The following is a 21,300-nucleotide window of genomic DNA, read 5'->3' as shown; positions in this document are numbered from 1 at the left end:
CTTATTTTTTATTAAGATTTAAGCAATAATTTTGAAAAAAATAAAATTTTAACCGTCAGATTCGGTTAGGTTAAGAGGGAAAAATAGCTTTTTGAATCTAACGAAATAATGTTTTTTTTTTTTTTTAATTTCGGGAGAAAACGGTTTCCACTGACTAAATTTTAACAAATCGCTTTGACCTTGATGTCGATCGATTCAGCATAATATATTCTAGGTCATAAGTTTCGCTTTAAAAAAAGAATGTCTGTTTTATTTTACAAATTTTGAAAAAAAAGAAACAATTATAAACCTACTTTTTTATTGTGTCAATGACATACTAAAAAATCATAGGGCATGGAAAATATTTAGTAGTGGGAAAACGTTTTCGCTTTTTGTATGGACGATCACGTGGTACATTTCTCTTAAGAAATTCAGCTATTTCAATAATAGGTAATAAACAGGATATAAATTTTTAAAAAATATACATACTACACTTTTTCGAATACCATGTTCAAGACTGGAGTTTTGAGTATTAAATAAAAATCGCAGATACTTAAACTTCTAATTCCAGTTGAACAATGGTACATAGGCTTAACTAATTTTATGACAAAAGAATATATTTTATTTGTATGACGTGCACATGATGCCTGTATCCCTATACGCCTAGCGCGTAAACATAATTTACAGAACACATGGTGCTACTTTACCGCGCTAGTGCGAAAATTAGCATATTACGTTACTGTGTCGAACTTTTAAAGGGCCATATGTACTGTAAAACGTTGTACGATACACGTGCGAATAGGTAATTCGCAACTCGTGTCGATTTAAAACACTCCCTTCGGTCGTGTTTTAATTTATCGGCACTCGTTTCGAATTCCCTATTTTTTGCACTTGTATCGTAATGTACTATTAAGTTGGCCAAATTATTTAAGCCAAAAGGATCGTAAGTTTCAATGTCCATAAAAATAGGCCTATTTGAATAAATTAAAATAAAGAAAAAAAATATAATGAGTTTGACTTTGAATAAACAATAGTACATTGTGCATTTAGTATTTCGAGCAAGTGTGATGAAAAATATATTGTTACTGCAACACTTATGTGTAAAAACTATCTGCAGGATATTTGCCAGATTTGAAATTTTTTCATCAAGTAGCTTTACTTAAATAAGTTTATTTTTCGTTGCGTTTATCACCTAAATATTTAATTACATTCATAATTGTTTTCGTCTTGTTTATTAAATAATAAAACATATTAGTAAAAAAAGATAGGTGTATTTAAATTTAACGATTTGTTTTTAAGGCGGTAGGAATTAACAGAAATGAAAGAATCCCGGTAGCGGCGGGCGCAGCAACTAATAGCGGGTTCTCAATTAAACGACGCCGGATTGAGCAGATGGCATTGCTAAAATTAAAAGGTCATGGTGTGGAAGTTTACTTACTTTTATAGTTAGGTAAATTCGATACTGGCATATTCAATTCAAAAAAATATGTATTTAAATAGAAGTGAATAGACTTATACATACAACCGAGTACCTGATAAGGGGCTTCCTTAACTGTCTGTTAAGGAGGCCGTGGGTCCGGCACTGGAATATTGCAAGATCCAGTTTATTGGATTTGTATAGATACAAAACTTTAATATAGAAACAATTAGTTTAATCAATAACGGCATCACGTTGGGTCTCATTAGTATTGTACATGTAAAACGTTTTCGGTTACGGAAAAGGAAGATGATGCTTTAACGAAACATTTATTTATTTTAGATTGCTTCTTGCTATAATATATTTTGTTAATACTCGTAAATTGCCTCTTGACTTCCTCAAAGTCAGTAAAGTGCCATCTAAAGCATTATTTGCTGCCCAAGATCAAACTGCCGAGCGGGAGCGATATCGCACAAATAATGCAACCGCTCTGTAATCCGGTGTTCGGCAGTGTTAAGGAGCCCACTGATTAACAGTCTGCCGGAGGATATCGGCCTGTCAGTTAAAGGAAAAGTTGACAGTTCCGAACAACTGACAGGCCGATTACTGGACGCGCCAAATTGGCGGATTACCGAGTGCCTACTATAGTTAAATTTTTCAATAATATTAATATTAATCCTTTTTGAGGGACTGGTCGGTGGTTGCTCAAAACCGGGATGAGTGGAAGAAGAGGGGGGAGGCCTTTGCCCAGCAGTGGGACACAATGGGCTCGTTATATATTATATATTAATATTAATAGTTTTATCATTGTATGTTAAATAAAAACAAGTCACTATTTCGGAATATCATTTATTGGGTAATAATATATTTTGTTGTTGTTTTTGTTCTAGTTTCATAATTTACAAATGTTTTGTCTTATCTGCATAAATTAAGAAACAATATTCCTGATTTTAACTCCTTGGGCCCAAAGTCCTTCAACTATCAAAATGTTCTGTGTTTACCTACATTGCTAGTTCTTAAAAGTACATAAAGGCCTCGCAACTAAACCGTGACTTTATATGGTTTCAGTTAAAGTTTAAGCTTAAAGACAAACATTTAATATATATATTATGCTGTTTGATATAGATACACCTAAATCTAGAGATAAGCAAATATATCAAAGTCTATATTAAAAACTGAACTGGCTGCATAAATACAATTAATAATACCTATGCGACTGAAGATTAACCATTTTCCCAAAAGCGGAACTCGGCTAATATCAATTAATCGTATTCAGTCATTCGTAAGTAATCGTAAAAAAAAAAAAATCTTACTAATGTGACAGATGCTTTATGGCCCTATTCGAACTTTAAAATACGTCAAATATTAGGTTACGATATGGATCGGATATGGTAGTGTCAAAAGTGACGTTTTTATTTGAAGAAACATTGATTGCCGGGAACCCGCTCACGGGCGCTCTGTTCGTAGTCGCTTTCCTCTACAAAACAGAAAAACGCTAAAATCAGCTACGCTACGAAAACGTTAGACAATAACTAGTAAATCAAACAAAAAAGTACCGTTAACAGTCTATCAATATCGTTTTATTAATTTCTGTAGGTTTTTCGCACACCAATAGATTACTAACACGAATGTTCGATACTCCATCAGATAGGACGGGGCTTGTGTAAAAGAGCGGTGGCAACAAATAAAGCTGTTAGCCGGCATCGGCAGTCAGGACACGCCACGGATCAGGCGCAGCGCCGTGGATTGAGCAGCATGTTACTTAGTTACAACGAACATATTAGCCCCGTTATGTGTGTTATACGCAGTAGGATATCTATTATTGGTGCCTATAGCCTTTAAATGTAAATAAGAACAAATAATTTTACGTTTAGTATTACCTTGTTTACTATATGGGGCTCAAGTCTATTTTTAGAAATACTTAAGGCACTTACACAACAGATGTAGTTCACTTAAATGCTTAATAGCTTAATTACTTTAGTCTACATAGACCAAGCTACCTGAAATAATAGAACAAAATACTTTGAACCTTGCTTTTCTCACCTGGATAAAATAGTCTTTATATATGATAAGTAAATAAAGACGTCAGGAATCGTATTTAGATTACACTCCAAAAAGAGTATATGGTCCACTCCTTTCATTTCCTTCGTCTCATGTGTCCCAGTCCACCTCACAAGAAAACCGACTCGAAGTAATAAGAAAAGGTAGAAGTGCCCCATTGAATGATAACTCCGCTCCTTTGTCCCGCCGTCTTGACGAATCGAATTAAAAGGCTTATTGTGTCTACGTGACAGCTCGACCCTCGGCGTTTGAGCGTTTTTGTCTCAACCAAACTAAAATATTACAGGCCATTCACTAGCTCCGAGGGGCTATGGAGGGATCTGCTACTCGAATTTGTACTCAATTTTTAACTCTCCCCGTTAATTAAGAGCTCCTCTTTATTAGCGACAGTCTTAATGCGTTAATTGTCGAAATGCAATCTCGGAAGCGGGACTTTTTAATCATTCAAATGCGTCATATTTTAATTTGGGGAAAGTTTCCAGTTTAAGTGACAGGGATTGTAAGCCCGCTAATGGAATTTGTAAATATTTTTCGCGATGAATTTCAATGTTGTTTGTGGAACTTAATTTTGTTCCTTATTATTTCTAGTAAAAGATCGTGACACTAATGACATCGTGTTTGTTTCAGGCATCCCTCCGGCACCGAATGCCTTCGCCGTCCGACCAAGGTAAGCCGCGTTTAGCCAAAAAACAACCTATTTGTCCGCAAAAAACCACTTCCCTTATAAGACATCTTAATTATTCATTGCATCCCACGACGCCGTCCAAGGCGAGTCATAAAAATATACTAAAACGTACACGCACATTAATGAGGGCGGTGCAATATTTATACACAAGCCACCCTAATTGGTGGGGTGGAGAGTGGAAAAAATGGGCAATTTCACGTAATGTAATATGTATATTTAAGGTGAAATTCCCGAAGCCAGCGGTTTAGTCGTGGTACTTATTACACGACGCCACTTCAAACGTCTTTCCGCTGCGCTGATGAGCGCGCCGTACGGGAAGTCACTCTACTTACTCGGGTGAACAAATCCGCAAAGAATGTTTTAGTACATAATACAGTTATTTATGTATACATTTTACACTTAGGTAATAAACAAAAAGTAGGCAGGAATGATATTCTTACAGGAGCATAAGTTGTTGTACTGTAAAATTTCACTCATTTTATTAAAAACGTATGTTAGTCATGTGCATTAAAAATATGTTTAAGTAATTACTGGCAGTTTGTTAGATTTAACCTTATAGACTTATGTCTATATTGAAACAAATTTAATTACTGGCAGTTTGTTAGGTTTAAGCTTATATACTTATGTCTATATTGAAACAAATTTAATTACTGGCAGTTTGTTACGTTTAACCTTATAGACTTATGTCTCATAAGCTGTAATAGTTTTGCGTGCAGTGTCCCGGAGAGGCATATGGCGCTGTTGTTTCTAGCTGTTCAACCTTATGTATTAATGTTTGTTATGTTTTAGTTATTTTGATGATGAAAATTAAATACATAGTAGTTATGTATTCTGTAGAACTAGTTTTAAGATTGTTAGCTTAACAGTCTCTTGACGTGAAATATGTATTTCATACAATTTTTTTTTTTATTCTTTGACATTTGGAGAACCCTTACACCTCCAAATCTTATTATTGTGTATTATTATTTTTCTCAGACCGTGGGGACCTTATACATCTCCAATCCAAAGTTAATGTATTAACCGTGGAGACTATACGTCTCTGTCATATTGTATAATATACTTGACTTGGTACATACTAGTTATGTACAGAATGTAGCATTAGTTTATGAGACTGCTAGTTTAACAGTCCAGACGCGGTTTATTTATTTAGTATAAATTTTATTTTAACACTTGGAGAGACTACACCTCCAAATTTTATTAATATTAGTACTCTGACATTGGGGACCTTTTACATCTCCAGATTTAATGTGTTTTTAACCATAGAGACTATACATCTCTATTGTATTGTAGTAATTATTTATTTTAAGATTATTATAATGTAATGTTTACCCAGGTATTGGCTGTTGTATTTATAAAATGTTGTTATGTATTTTTCATGTCACTATATGATGTTACTATAAATGTTGTATTGACTTGTAAAAGAGCCCTTAAGGCCTACTTGCAGAATAAAATTTTGAATTTTGAATTTTCTACATTGAAACAAATTTAATTGCCAGTAGGCAGTTTGTTAGGTTTAACCTTATAGACTTATGTCTACATTGAAACAAATTTGGTTTAATTATGTACGTAAAAACGCGCAAATGTCTAACTTACACTATAAAGTGCGAAGTAGAGTAGCCGAAGTCACGACAGTGGTGTAAGTAGCTCGGATTTTATTTTTTCAATATGTTTAGGTGCTCGCTCCCCTCGCCACAATTTCCTCTTGACGGAAACCCTCAATCTAATGATACGGCTCCGTTAAAAAACACAAGGAAATTTAATAACGCCACCACCAACCAGCCTCAGCGAAAACAAAGAAAATTTAATTTCAACGATTCCCACATGCTCAATATCGCTGAGAAGTTGCCCCCTTCAAGAAATTGCACGCAAATTAAAAACGCCTCCGTGAAATTTATTTTGAAGGGAAAGTTTAAATAAAATATTTACACGGATGTATCAATACAAATCCATATTACCTTAGTGTCATTATTAACAAATAAATGGTAATTATGAACCACTGGCAGTGCCAATAAATCTTTATAAAAAAAGTTTACATTTTCCGAAAAAAAAGGTATAGATAGAACAATAAATTAATGGATGTAAAAGTGTTCGTTAATACAGCTAATTAACGCAGAAGTCCCCACTCAAATGCAAAGTGACCGACGAAGGGAAAAACCAACAAGTGACAAAATGCGCATATCACGTAACGGGACCGGTGGCAGTAATAGCCGGAACAAAGCAGCACATTTCAAAGGTAAGCAAATTAGTTCCGCACTTAATGATCCGACAAAGCGCGTAAATCTTTTTAAAATGCGCACCCGCTGTTTCCTTCCGTAGGGTAAACAAGGTAAAAAAATATTTGCATAAGCCCCCGCATATATGCAAATGTGGCCCGTGCGAGGAAACGCGGTGAAAATTGTATCAAATTGTTCCAACGACATGTAGGCTTTGCGGCAATTTGTCAAGCGAGCAATAATTATTTTAGCCCCTCCTCTGTGAACGGAATACTATATGCTCCGATTTGGTAAAGAATATTAATATGTTTAGAAAAATGGTTGCATTTCTTCAAACGCACGTCAAACGTGTTTAAGCATAGTAAAAAAACTCGTCATGTGTTGACATTCTGCAAAATGCAGAAAAACAGAAAATCATGATACGCACTATAGTAGAAAAGTATTCAAATACTCAACAATACACCATATTTACATAGCTCCTTGCACTACCTGTTTGTAAAGGTTGGAAGAGTGCTTTTTAGGGATAAGACTGCCTGTTGTTACCTGGTTCTATTTTCCTTTAAAAATGATTTGTAGTTTACATGTATGTAAAATGTATAATAATTATTATTATAATATTATTGGTGCAATAAAGAATATTTACTTCCTTACACAACAAATAAATACTTTTGGTCTCCTTATAAGCTTTCAACTAGGATTCGAATCCTACATAAAATTAGGTTTAAGATTTTATTCTTGCTTTGAAGAATTTGAAGTCAATTAGGCCATACGTGCTATTTATCTACATAAAAAAGGGAAATCCGATTAAAAAACCGGACGGAAATTTCCAGTCAATAAATCGGCCGATGGGCTTGGTGCGGTGTGATGCGCCAAGCGTGTTAATTGAGCGCTGTATCGGCTTCAGGCCCACCAACATATCTGTGCTGCTTGGCAAGCAATAATAGCCTTATTGTCAATGGTATAAGGGTTGAAAGCCAGCAATGTGTCGGTGTATCGGCGTGGGCCGCTGAGTGGACACGCGGATGATAATTGGCGAGTGCGGAATGGCGCGGAATCGCCTATATCGGCGTGGAATTGACTGCATGGACGCGGAGCGTAGATGTCAAAATGTACACTGGAAACGATGTACGCACAATTTTCGTACCTGACAATGTACAGTCGGTGTCCCAACATAAGTCTACTTTTGTTTACAGCTAGTATGGCGTGGATACAATTACTGTACGAGTATTATGTGAAGGTTTTTTTAGTGACCAGACTATCTATACTAGTGACTAATTGACTTTTGAGTATTTATAGTCATTGTCAACTCACTTATTTTGTATTAGTCACATAAAGCCGGTCAGCATCGTTCTGGTTGCTCCAACCACAATTGACGGACAAATAATACATTCTAGAATCATATTACTAGTAAGTAGGTACATAGTCTGACATAAGTACATATGTACTGACCAAAAAATATTAGTTATTTGTTCAAGCTATTAAATACAATAAAATATTATTCACTGTAATAACTCAAATTGTTCTCGGGAGTATATTTTATTATTACCCACACATAATTTTAAAAATCCAGCCTCGTCTAGTTCTAACATGTTCTGACATCTGTGAAGAGGACACACGCCTGCACGCCCGCAGGGATAAACGCATACGATTACGCGCCACAGGTGGCGTTCATTTTTCACAGGCCAGCGTAATTCGGCCCGTGGCCCGGGGCTGACCGATTTGTAGTTCGCGATGCGTGTAGTTGCCGTGAAAATAGTGCGAAGGGTTATATGATGGATAATTGCACTTTTTACAGATCAAATGCGTATAAATTAAACTCTGCGTGCAGTTTTGACCTCGGTAAGAATACTAATTGTCAGATAATGATGTTTGTCACCTTAGCACATAACTACTAGCAGGCTAATTCGAACGTACACTGATATCAGAATGATATTTCAATTATGTTATTAGGTATCGTGCGTCTCGCTCGCATGTACAGACAAGTATGAGCGAAATGCATGATAACTAGATAACATGATTCAAATATTATTTTGATGTCAGTGTACGTTCGAATGGCCTGACAGTAAGTACTCGCAGGTAGAATGAGCGTGCTTAGAAGGTGCAGAAGCGCCGCGTGAGATAAGCTCCTAGGGGTTTTAGTAACAGCATTAACTATTCAAACTGTTAAAGGTGGGTTGAACTTATCATGGTTTATTAAATAATATGGGATTATTTCTAAATTACTTTTATAATATTGTATGAAGTTTTCTTTTTTCCATATTGATCTTATACTACATCATAAAATTCTTCGACAATGAAAGACTCACTCAACAAAGAGTCCTTAACTCCAACAACGTGAGAGAACTTGGAAAATCTTAGAACCTCAAGTGTTCAACATTTTCCCACGGTTATGAGGTCTTAATAGTGCGGCGGTCCTTTATGAAGTCAAGCGGACACAATAACGATAAAGGTGAGCGGAAAATCCGGACAATAAACCTCTGCAAAAAAGCTGAGCGGGGGCAGCAGGGCAAATAGTTCGTGAAATTTCCAAGGGCCCCTAGTAGTGGGGACTACCGGGGCACTTTACGACGGTCCTCCCAGTAAACCTACCCATTACGTTGGGTTAAAGGATCGTTCTACTCGAGTTATAAAGATGCCGAACGCTCGGCAAGATTTGTTGCCGGATGGATGCAGAAGGGTTGGGTCGGTCGGCATTATGATCATGTCGAGTCAAGAGCTCGTGTCATTTCAGCGAGTCAACACCGTGCGATGGAGAGGGCTTAGCGCCGAGTAGGAAAATGTGAAGCTTGGCTTGTGAATGGGCTTTATTTGGATTATCCAACTTCTGATATACTTCATGCAGCTTCAATACGAATTGGGTAAAATGTGTGTTTTAACAGTTTACATAATATTTACTACAGTGAACACACTGGCTACACTGCTCATATTCTATGCTGAAACCAAAACAATAATTAGCAGAGGTCGTATCGTAAACGTCATTAAAATCCAACAATCCCAAATACAGCTACCTAGGTTCTTAACAGTGCTCTCAAAAGGCCACATGCACGTTTCGACGCCATTCTGCCATTCTATATTTACAATCTTTCTAAAACTATGTGTCTCTTAAGACGTGCCCTTACAGTACAAAGTTGAATGCGATTGCATTTGTGCAGTTGCAGATATTAAGTTGGTATACAGGTGAGACGTTGGTGGCTAATTGTACACGGCAGCCGTGACTGTCCAGTATAAACAGGAGGCAAAGGCGTTTACAGTGTTTGCAGTCGGCCCTCACGTAAACAGCTCAGTTTGCTGCCTTTTGCTTGCTGTCTAGTGGCGAGTGCTTGAGTGTTTACAGTTTAATAATTGAATTTAAGCTGTTTCTACTCCATCCATGAAAAATCACCTTTATATTACGAATAACAAATTGTTTATGTTTTAGTTAGTACCTAATAGACCGGCCGCATGCAATTGTCTTCAATCGCGTCAAGGTTCGTAAGTAATGGTCAAGATTTTGCTGCGTATTACGCTTGAAACTGAATGCAAAGGGTGACTTAATTTTATATTAAATATAAAATTAAGTCACCCTTTGCATTCAGTTTCAAGCTTAAAACCGATAATCAATACAACTATTAGTAACGAATGTTGTCATGAAAATTGCCCCTTACTACTCCCCTAAATATTGTTTATCGCTTCAAAGATAAAACCATGTTTTGCAACCAAAGCGGTTACCGACACAACTAGACTGCGGTCTGAATATCCCGCCCTAGACACGTTTCGGTCAATCCTTTTGACGCGACTCCGCAACCTGCCCGTGTGAACTAGCCCTTTGAGCTCGCACCTACGACCGCAAACGTTTGTGGACACGGCTTTATGAAGGACGGTAGAGGGAAATTTGTTCCAATTTTGATATTTGAAATTCTTAGTGGCTAGTGTGTGTATGACTCATGGATGGAACTTGTAACAGATTTAGTCTAGTTGGTTATTACTTTATTTTATGGCCTTAATTTGTTTCAAGTTACATTAGGGTTGCCATATGTTGGCGAGGAGGTTGCGAAAGAGTATTTCGGCGTTCCTGGGACCTCGCCCTACAGCACTGAGGCGGCAACAAAGAGGTTTTAGTGGGTAAACCATGGATCTCATCAGCCTATAGGGAGTCCCACATAACCATCCCAGGCCCGTCCCCGCGCCTCGGTGGTATGCGATGAGCATTTCCCCTCTTAAAAAACAAAAGGTTTGCCATATGTCTTGGTATATCGGAACGTCCTGGTTTGGTACCACGGTTTATCGGCATTGTATTAAGAGCCCGGTAACAATTTATGAGCAAAAATGTGAAATTGATAGATTTAGTCGTTGGAACCGTTGTACACCTTTTGTTACCTAATATCTAAATAACAAGTATTGGTTTCTATTAGTACGTCTTCTCATCTTGCCTTTTAATAATGAGGTCGCAAACGTGCGTTCCCGGTAATATGTGACGAAAAGGGACAGTTTTTTAAAAAGCCATCAAAAAATTATGGTGGTAAATTATAAAAAATGATGTATAAGAACAGTTTCAGCAAATGTTGCAGATTGTTTAAGTATCAAAATTACATATAAACTAAGTCGATTTTCAGAGAAATTGTCACTTATTATGAAGTAAATTCTGGAGAAAATTGATTTCGTCTAATTTTCATTTACACTACTTTAAATTGATAATAACAAAAATGTAGTTTATTAAAGTTGAAGTACAGGATATGTGTAATACCAAATTACTATTTTTAGCAGTCCAAACTTTACGAAATTTACAAATATTTAAGATCGACAATCAGTGCTTTACGCGCGTTTACTTAAACGTCCATCAGAAAAAAAATCATTACCAAATAAGTGAGTCTGTTTTCAGAAAACTGAATTATTAAAAAGAAAGATAACAAGACGTGCTAATAGAAATCACTACTTGTTATTTCTTATAGATAACAAAAGGTCTACAATTTCATCGAATTTATCTATCAATTTGACATTTTTGCGACTAAAATCGATAACGGCCTGTTTTTAATACAATATTTCGAAATGTAGTTTCTTTTAGGTACCTAAGTCGGATAGCATGTAAGTTTTATAATATCTGTACCCTTGTTAAGGGTATTATGTTAAATTACATAATGTTGTACGTAGTTACATTTTGCACATGATTCTATAGGTACAATCTAGTATTAGGTAAAGCACGCTCGAACTTGGCCAAAGCGGCTTCACAAAATATGCAGTTTGCCGCATCCCGGCCGCTCGCTGCATTTTACATGAGCTCAACTTCTGCCGATTTCTTCAATATTTTACCGTGGGAATTCTCATCTATATGCATAAAACTGAATAACGTTTATGTTTTATTCAATCGGGTAAAAACGCGAAATATTGTAATTTTATTATAAACCGCTATTGGAAAGCAATTTCCAAAAGTACAATAGACATTTCTAACTAGTTCTGTTTTAGTAGCAGCATATCGACCACAATTCTCGAGTGAACAGCTCTCATATTATCAATAGCGCTCCTGACTGCCTGCAGGAGAATACATTAGCATTGTCTATTAAACGCAGCTCGAGCTCCATTAGAAAACACATTCAATGACGAGATTGCGAGAGTTAATTTCATTTCCTAATACACCGCTCGTATTTGCTCACCATCCTTCCATGTTTACACGCTAGCGTTCGTTTTACTCCTCAGACAACCATATTTTCCTTTTGTCTAGACGAAATCTTAACGAATATTTAAAGGGTTAATGTATATGAAACACGTAGCACGAAACAGATACAATTACAGCCGTGTAGCAACACGAATGCGAGTTCGGAACGAACGGTATCTCCAAATTGCTCATGTAAGACGAAATTAACCCTCGCCCACATTAACGCAGATAAGTCGAGGAGCTCATTTGCGAGCCTTCCGGCCTGTGCTCGTTACATCTTGATATTCTTTACCCCTTCACCGATACGCGGTTCGGCGTTCGGCGTTCGGCGCACCACACGAGCAATAAATGGCGTGGAAGACCCGCTATCGCGCCGCCCGATATCTTCCATCCGAATTAATTTCTGAACCCAGAAACGAAGCAAGTTCGCGGACTTGTTATTTCTACGTGCACCCGAGCGAGAGCACGCGAGTTCTAATCGCGAAGAGTTGCAAGATAAAATGGCGACCCGTAATTACCATAACGCGCCTTTCGAAGATATGTGGAGAATCTTAATGGTACGGTGGCTTCGTAAATAATGGGCTCTTATGGGAAAGTTGGTAAAGAGCACTGTTTCGAATGTAATTTCAGGGGCTTCGTGCTTCACGTGCTTTTAGAATAATGTGTTAAATACGAGGTAGGTGCGTTAATGACGGCATTTGTTTTGATATAAAGTTGAATAATGGAGCATTAATGTTCCGTAAAATATCTATCGACTTTTATTATGGTAACCGTAAAATTATCACTCTATCAATGTGTGGCTATAACCACTTGACATACTTACCCAAATCGTGTATCTTGAGCAACGTATACCTTGTCCTTCGATGTCGAAATAAGCTAAAACTAGATGTATTGCTTGAAATAGCAATAGCAATCAGCTCCAAGAATTTGAAATGAATATTTCTTCACCTTTTTGTATATGTTTTTCACAGTTCTTTAATTCTCTCTCCTAATCGGACGCACCACCAAACAATTAAAGCAAGTAACATTCCACGTTCATATCACTGGTAGCCGAATGCAGTCTCAGATTACTTATGAGTTATGATTCAGACTCAGCCGCGAGCCCGCGGCGTCTTACCCCTTTCAGGCGATAATTTAACGAGCTCTATAAAACGAAGTCGCTATGACAATCTACCATTATGTACGTGCGTCTTTTGCACTTAATTGCTATCTTGTACGCGTACATCATTGCTCGCTAATATGATAATCTACTCTGGAACCACACCAAACCCAAACTTCATCACAAATCCGTCACCAATATCGATGTCATCTAATTAGAAATCTTGTTTGATTAGGTAGGTACACACTACAGTAGGTAGATGAAAACAATATTTATATACAGATTTATTTATATAAACTTTATTGCATGATATAAAATTGTACAAATGGCGGACTGATAATGCCTTAAGGCATTCTCTATCAGTCAACCATTGGGTCAAACAGAAACAGAACAGAACAGATCAATCAAAAGGACGACATTGAACCATAAATCATTGATTGAACAACGTGACATTGCTCACTATTTTAACTGGAATTCCTACAATAAATTTAAAAATAAACTTACTACAACTACTTAGGGAACAAATCAAATTATTTTTATTAAATATTTTGACTTGTGTTTTTGATTCAACGTTATATATGTGTATCTAGTCTTCCACGTATTTTTGAGCATTTTTCTCCTGCAAATGAATATTATGCCTAATTAGCGTCTCTTCTTGATCCTATATACAATAAATCCCTCTCTAAGAGATCTAATGAAGCGCAATATGCAATTTACGGAACTGCACGAGATTACGCATGAGTTACGAGCAAGTGCAGCGCTGGTCGCCCGCGGCGTCTTGCTTCTTTCACGACAATTAACAGCGGCGCTTTGTCGTCCCGTTCATTTATGCTTATCTGTGGTAAATTTAGGAAGCAAGGAGTGTAAAGGAAAATTCATAGAACGTCTTGAAGAATGAATAGGTAGGTAACAAGATTTAACTCGTCTGGCAAAAAATGGTTCCATTAATGTCTTTCATGATGTGTTGGTTTATTTTCACCTGCACATTAATAAACAGCCGCATTATTCTCCCACACATATTTGCACACCGTTTAGTTCATTACCAGCAGCGAGCACCTAAATGTGAACCTGCTCCCTCACATTACAGGCATTGTAAATTAGGCACCAAAAACGGTCTCGTTTTCCGCCCGAGCTCCGCGGTTAATATTGTCTCGCTCTTGAAATATGCAGTCTTACCTGAAGTGCCGCTGTAATCGTTGGATATAGTGGCTCGTTTAATCCGAGCTACATCTTCTGGAATGTTTGAGAATGCAGCCAAGATTTGCAAGCAGAGAGATTTGGCCGCGGGCCTGGCTGTGGCTTAATATGAGCTTTAATTCGGGAAGGGATTTGAAGTTGTAGAGGATTTTCGGTATCGCACTGTGTTAGTGAAATTAATATGTTACTCCAATTTTTATTTAACGTGAAGCTGCTAGTAACGACTGAGAATATTCATTAATCACTCGTAAGGAATTAAAAACACCTTTCGTATGTGGGTCGAGGGGAACGCCCACGACACACTCATCACCTGCCTTAAAACTGTAAACGAAACAAAAACTCGTTTACTCACCCGAACCCTTTCGGAGTTGAAGTCGAGCCCTCAGCCCGCTTCTGGAAAACTTAAGCCACGGCAAACAGCCGTCAGCCGTCGTCGATGAAATTGCAAAAATGTAAAAGAGCTAATGTTTGCACACCTTAAACCCCTTCCCGACCCCACGTGCCGGCGTGACGAGCCGGATAAAAGGCTTTAATACACCCTCATCCCTTATTACGAAACTTGAAAAAGACAACAATATAGATCCAATGTGTCGCGGGCGCGGGCAATCATACGCGCATCAAAGGTGACGCGCCTACGAGCTACCCAAGTGTGGAGACGCCTTTATGACACCGTTTTGTGATATCGCTATGTATGGAAATACCGAGTCAAAGGGCCGCGTTATGACATCTGAAACAATGCGGATTGTGACAATCCCGTTTCCTACTCATGTGAGGAAATGTTATTTGAATGTTTAATGAAGATCCTGGGTTTATGTGATGTAAGTAGGAATACGTTACGTCACTTGTAAAGTTAGGCACTTACACAATACAATGACATGTAAGAAATAGGAATGTTGCCTATAATTAATGAGTTTATTTATTTCCTTGCAGAAGGCATATTTTAAGGTCACTGAAATTTACCTCTGTGATATATACTCTGTGAGATATGTCATAAAAACTTTTATTTACTGCAGCATATTATTGATAACTTTGATAAGTTTAAGCGCACGATTGTTTTATGCGATAAACGCAACGTTAAATGCGATGCGTCAGCCGCACACCCATTTTACGTACATGAGGTAATCTAATCATTATACATTGTTTTAAGCAGTAAACGCAGTGTTAAGCGCTGTAATCGCGCGTAAATCGCATAAAACAACCGCGAGCTTTAACAAAAGTTTTCGTTTGTTTGTATCAAAGCTAAAGGAAAATATTTTGAAGATAATGTGTTTTGTTATGGGTACTTGACCTACTTTTTATATTTCATAATTTAAACTAACACTTTTCTAAACTTTAAAACTGTCTCCATACCGTGCGAGCTGAAACACATCAAGCAGTCATTACGCCCCTGAAAAATCTCCAGGCTGCTTTGCAAGTCAAACCGCCGGCACTCCCCCGTAAGTGCCGCGACAGGCGTGTGCGACACTTCGAAATCATCTATAGTCTTTATGAATACTGATTTTCGGTTAGGAGGTGCGGTTAAGGAAACTAAGGTGCTATAAAACTGTAGGTAGTTAGGAATTAAGAGATGAGAGAATCATTGGTAAGTATGGGTATACAGATATAGGTAATATGAGCAAATTATTTTCGTAAGTTGAATACAGTTTTTTTTTTGCATTATAAGCTTTTATGTGTTGCTTTAATGATGTATAATTAACGTGACGTTTGACGTTTACCTCTTACCAGATACATTGTATTTGAATTTATTTTGATCAAAATTGAAGTCTGCAAAAGGGTTTTTCTCAATTATTTTTTGTATAACTACTATACTATACTTATCTTCTTTAATTGCCTGCAATATTAATAATTTATGGCAAAACTCTTCAGTGGCAAAAAATCGTTTGTGTCATATTAAAATATATATATGTACATTTTTTTTATCTCAGACAAAAATTAGGAAAATTACACACTTTAGATTGCTGATTATTTTGGCCGATCCACCGAACTGCACGTTTGTGAACTTGCCATTCGATAAATCGTCCCAAAATACCAGAATCAAACCGCTCGCTCGGCTATCATTTTCAGGATCCCGTTGGTGCTACCGCGTATACGGTGTACGACTGATGCATTCTTTTTGCGCATAATAGCATAAAAATCATCTACATGTGCGTCCGGAAGCATGCCAGAATATTATAATATTAATATTAACATTTAATACAGAATAATATAATATTAACATTTTCGGAAGAATTAATGCTTTCGGTAAATCACTTCTTCTGATAAGTCCACATACACTATACCTATATATAATGTAACAGTCATGTAACGTAAAGAAAAAAAGTGTTACTGCCCGCAACATTTTGTTAACTAGAATATTATTTTGCCATATATTACAGCTTATGTGCATCGACTCGGTAATGCTCCCCATTCATAAAAAAAAATCAATCCATAATCGATTTGGCGACAGGGCTGAATCGGTTCTGAACATCCTCACGTCGTTAAAGCTTTCAAAATTCTAGTCAAGAACACGCAAAAAAGTCCTCATCTTACTCTCACAGTATTGGCACGAGTGTAACAGATGAAAGATTTTCGTGTGAAGTAAAGAAGGTATTAAGGCGATCGTTACTTGAATTATTCCAGCGACAGCCCGCACCTCAAATTGACATTCAATCAGTGTTGCAACATTGTTTCCCTATCAATCCTTATTGGGAGTGCGCACACGCGCGCCTCGCCGATATGCCGCCATCAAATTGCAATTTGTTTATGAAAATTTATTGTATTCGCCATTACCGCAGCGGATTCTTTTCCTACGGGAGCGACCCCGCGGAACGAAATCACCTTATTCAATTCCCTTTTTGCATACATCACACGCATCTTGGGGGAACATCGTTTTTGTCTGAACACGTGAATCGCGTTCGGTGCGTGTTCGCTTCTTATTAGTCTGGATTGCGTAAAGGTTTTTCGCAAATCGCCTGCGGGGTTGCTCCGTATGTACACAAACTTCCCTGGTGTGTCTCTATATTTATCCAAATGTGTAAATCAAAGCCTTCTTAATATCAACACCGGCACCTGAGGCTTAAGGATTATAAGACTCTTAATTTGCACTTTGAATGCTTTCATATGTTATTTTACTAAAAAATTGTAAGGTTTATTACATTAAGAAATAAAATAGTGTAGGTGTGAGAATTGTGTAACTAGTAGCTAAGAAAGGGTTTCCACTATAATGGCTATTTGGAGCAGGAGCACTTCTCAAATATCTCCTGCAAAACCTCCCTACATTTCTCCCTACATTTTAGAAGTGTCTTACGAATCACCTGAAAATATCCCATTCGCATATTCAAAGACATTCATTTATCAGCGGAGAATTAGCGCGTCGCACGCTCGTCGATGGTAAGTGGCGCGCGCGATATGACACCGCTTCCCTTCTGTTTCCAGGATTTGGAAAAAGAATTGTCGCATATATCACAGTTAATAGGGTGAGGAAAGAGCACTACTTATGCCTAATGCGACAAGGAAACATGCTCCGCACCGTACGCCCGAATACATTTTCAGAACTGGATTTTCAATGGCAATAAATATGTAAGCGAGCGGCGTGCTTTCGTATTTATTAGGTAGGTGGCAGGATTTTGGCTGTGTCTTTATGTAATCATAATACACGAAATTTGCGTTGAACTTGGACACAGATACTAAATATATTCATAGTTATCGTGATCTTATATAAAATAATGGATTTACATCGGGCTATTCTCGTATGCGGTAATCATATACGAGCTTTTGCAATATATAAATAGCATAATCAAAGGACAACGTACTCATCATCAGACTAAATTAAAAACCTAGCATAGCACCTAGCTATGCATAGCTTAGACGAAAATATTGTTGAAATTTATTAAGTGTACAGTAGTAGTGGTATGGGCATTGTGAATGTTATCTCGCTTTGTGTGGTAGGGCACAGCACAGCGGATGTCATTCCAGATCTAGAGCAGAGCCCAACTGGGGAAGTACCTCCACCTTACAGAAAACCGCAGCCAAATAACACTAGACCCTACTCATAGTGTTGTGTTCCTGCCGGTGAATAAGGTTGCCAGAGCTCAACGAGGGGGGGGGGGGGGGGGTGTTAGGGTCGGCAACGCGCATGTAACTACGCTACGGAGACTGCTTACCATCAGCGGACCGTATGCTTGTTTGCCACCGGCGTAATATATATAAAAAAAAATCGTTTACATGGAAACAAAAAACAATGTTCTTCTTAATTTGATATAACATACATACGAGTATAATACAATTAATTTTGTGTATCGGATACATTAAGTAACCTCTTTTCAACAAAATATGTAATACTTCGAAATGGATAATTAAGAATCAACAAAATTATATCTCAAAAAGTTTCCCTTTACGGAGCTATTCAGCTAAAGCCTTACACCTATAACCATAGAAAAATAATACATTAACCCCTTTTTGTTGTGACATAACAGTAAACCGTGACGTGTCGTAAAGATGGCAGAATGACTGCGTAAAAAGCTACGAGCGCGGTAAATACCGACAGGCGATGAAGACAAGCTGGTAACAGTAACTGAATGCTCTTACTAAGGAAAATGGTGATTACAGTGACAAGAAAGTGGCCTTTCTCCTTCTGGCTTTCCAAACTACTAACCAGATAGATTGTAAGTAAAATTTATGGCAATATGAAATAAATATTATTGTTTGAGACGTGTCTAACAATGCAGTTCCAATTTTCTTCTTCAAACAGCCTTTACGAATAATTCGTGACAAACGGAGAATCAGTTTACTCTATTCCTGTCCTTCGGTAAGCAAAAACACCATGCAACCTAAATGTTCTCGATCTAACTTAATTTTTTATTTCATTTTGGGGAGTAAAAGGTGCTTAACATTGAATATTTTAATGCTAATAGCTAAAACACACGTTTGTTCTGAAAACACACGATAAAGTACAGTACATGATTACACTGCATTGTAATGCAAATCCGCTAAGCGATTTTTTGTAGAAAAACAGTGAAAGGATAAAAGCTTGAGTTCATGAATAGCATCCCACATTGAAGTGTAGGTAGAAATATTAATACTGAATGGCAATGGCACTAATGATGATTTGAATATTTTTTTATTTAAGAATGTGTCAAAAGTATGTACAATGTTCTAAAAATAAGTAATCACTTTAATAATTCAGACTAAATTATAGTTTACCGACTAGTTTCTCAACTCAGTGCAATAACCTTTATAGTTAAGGATAAATGTCTTTTTTCTTTGCGTAGGTAGATTATGTAAAATACAAAGTATTATTTTTCGTATGCATACAACTGTGAGTTTGTCAAGCACCCCTCGCTAAAAACCGTTATATTTTTACCACATGATTATGTAAAAGAATTCCGAGATTTAGCGTATGAGGGAAAGAAAATGTGTGTCGTTAAGACCCGATTTGCATCTGTACCAGTCCAAGGGGTGCTTTCTCACGCTGAAGCAATGTATTGGGCGGTATTATATGGCGTTGTGGAATAAATTAGGGATAATTTAAAAGCCGTAACATAGATCGTTGACTTTTTTTAACCAACGTTAAAAAAGGGGGTGAATTTAACCAATTGATATGATGCTATGTTTTGATCGATACTAAACCGACTTTTAGATTATTTTGTTTCCCGTAGATTTAGAAATAAAGATTGTAATTCATTAACTATCTTAAAACACAATATCTATAGGTAAATCATACGCATACGTCGTAATTCCTGTGAGACCCTAAATTTAATTCAAGTTTTAATGAAATTCCAATCGAAACAAAAAAAATAACTAAGAAAGAACCAGTTTTAATTACAAAGAGAATTTGCGAGTTTTTGCAACAGATGTGATCGTTATTCGATGTTGTTAAATGAGGCCATTTGTTTAATCTCCCGATCGGCTTGGCGACAGTTGCTTTGTCGTAGCCCCGTCGTAGCTCGTAAATTAACAACTGTCAAAGGACAATACCATTTTAATCTTAAATACTAAACTTAGAAGAATGGAGATACTGGAAAAGTCTAGTTTCAAATATTACTCGGTCAATTTTAAAGACTAAATCATCCTCCTGTAAAATAATAAAAGAGGCTAATTTTCCAACTCAGTTAACGACTTCCCCGTCAAGTTAATAAGGCAAAACAAATTACAAACAAAATCTCCTAGCAACATTGAAACAATTAATCAAAACGTTCCACCGTTGCAAAAAATTAAAGAAACAATCCTTCCGACTCTGCGAATGCCTTTATTATTATTTAAATCTTCAAAATGAGTCGACAAAACTGCGCGATATAGATATAAGTCTGCAATAACCCATTTAGGCGGATAAGAAAAAGGGATGGTAGTCATTAGCATATAATGACAGTAATTAAAATACACAAATAGTGCTATAAAGAAGGCCCGGTGGTGAAGGGTTGTCTTCATCATTCTCGGCGAGAATTTATACATGGCAAATATTTTCGCTACGGCTCAAGCAAACCGCTGCAAAATTAAGAGCGCTTTTGTTTAATTTATTAATTAATGGACCCACTGGCTGTTACGTAATGAAGATTGTGTATTCAGCGGTACAGATTACACCATTTCAATCAAATAACGCATGCGGGCGCATTGAAGATACTTGAGCTATGCGAAAAACTTTAAAGGTCGTATAATCCGTACATATTTTTCTTTCATCTATTACGGTACTAATACAAATAATACCTAATTTGTGTTACAGTTTGAAAACCTCAATATTTTACAAATTTATAGAATTTTGTTGAAAGACGTCATCTGAGCTGACGGCGGAGCTCACGGACAAGCCTTCTCTGAGATATAATTTCAATTCATCCGTCAAGTCCGCACCACCGCCTCGCAGACAATGGCGGCTAATTACGAGTTGTAAGGCTTTATTAACGCAATCGCACAGTTATTAACATAAAAAAATAATATTTACGCGCGTCGGCGCCGGCGAAAGCTCTTAATTTACGAATATTGCGGCATTAGGTTTACTGCGCCCGCCTCAACCCTTCCTTACAAATAATTGCAGTGATGTTACAGAGA

At 37.1% G+C, this 21,300-nt stretch overlaps 1 protein-coding gene across 7 annotated transcripts in view; it reads left to right on the top strand.

Moving 5' to 3' along the window:
- Positions 1-21,300, top strand: part of LOC133521220 (myelin transcription factor 1-like protein) — a 327,413-nt gene that overhangs the window by 169,511 nt on the left and 136,602 nt on the right. For all 7 annotated transcript variants that reach the window (XM_061856061.1, XM_061856060.1, XM_061856062.1 and 4 more), the window contains exon 3: positions 4,085-4,124. In XM_061856061.1, coding sequence (XP_061712045.1) covers positions 4,085-4,124 — 40 coding nt within the window. The remainder of the gene's footprint in view (positions 1-4,084; positions 4,125-21,300) is intronic.

This window comes from Cydia pomonella, chromosome 9, assembly GCF_033807575.1.
Source record: "Cydia pomonella isolate Wapato2018A chromosome 9, ilCydPomo1, whole genome shotgun sequence".
Taxonomy (NCBI): domain Eukaryota; kingdom Metazoa; phylum Arthropoda; class Insecta; order Lepidoptera; family Tortricidae; genus Cydia; species Cydia pomonella.
This window is presented reverse-complemented; position numbering and strand designations above follow the sequence as displayed.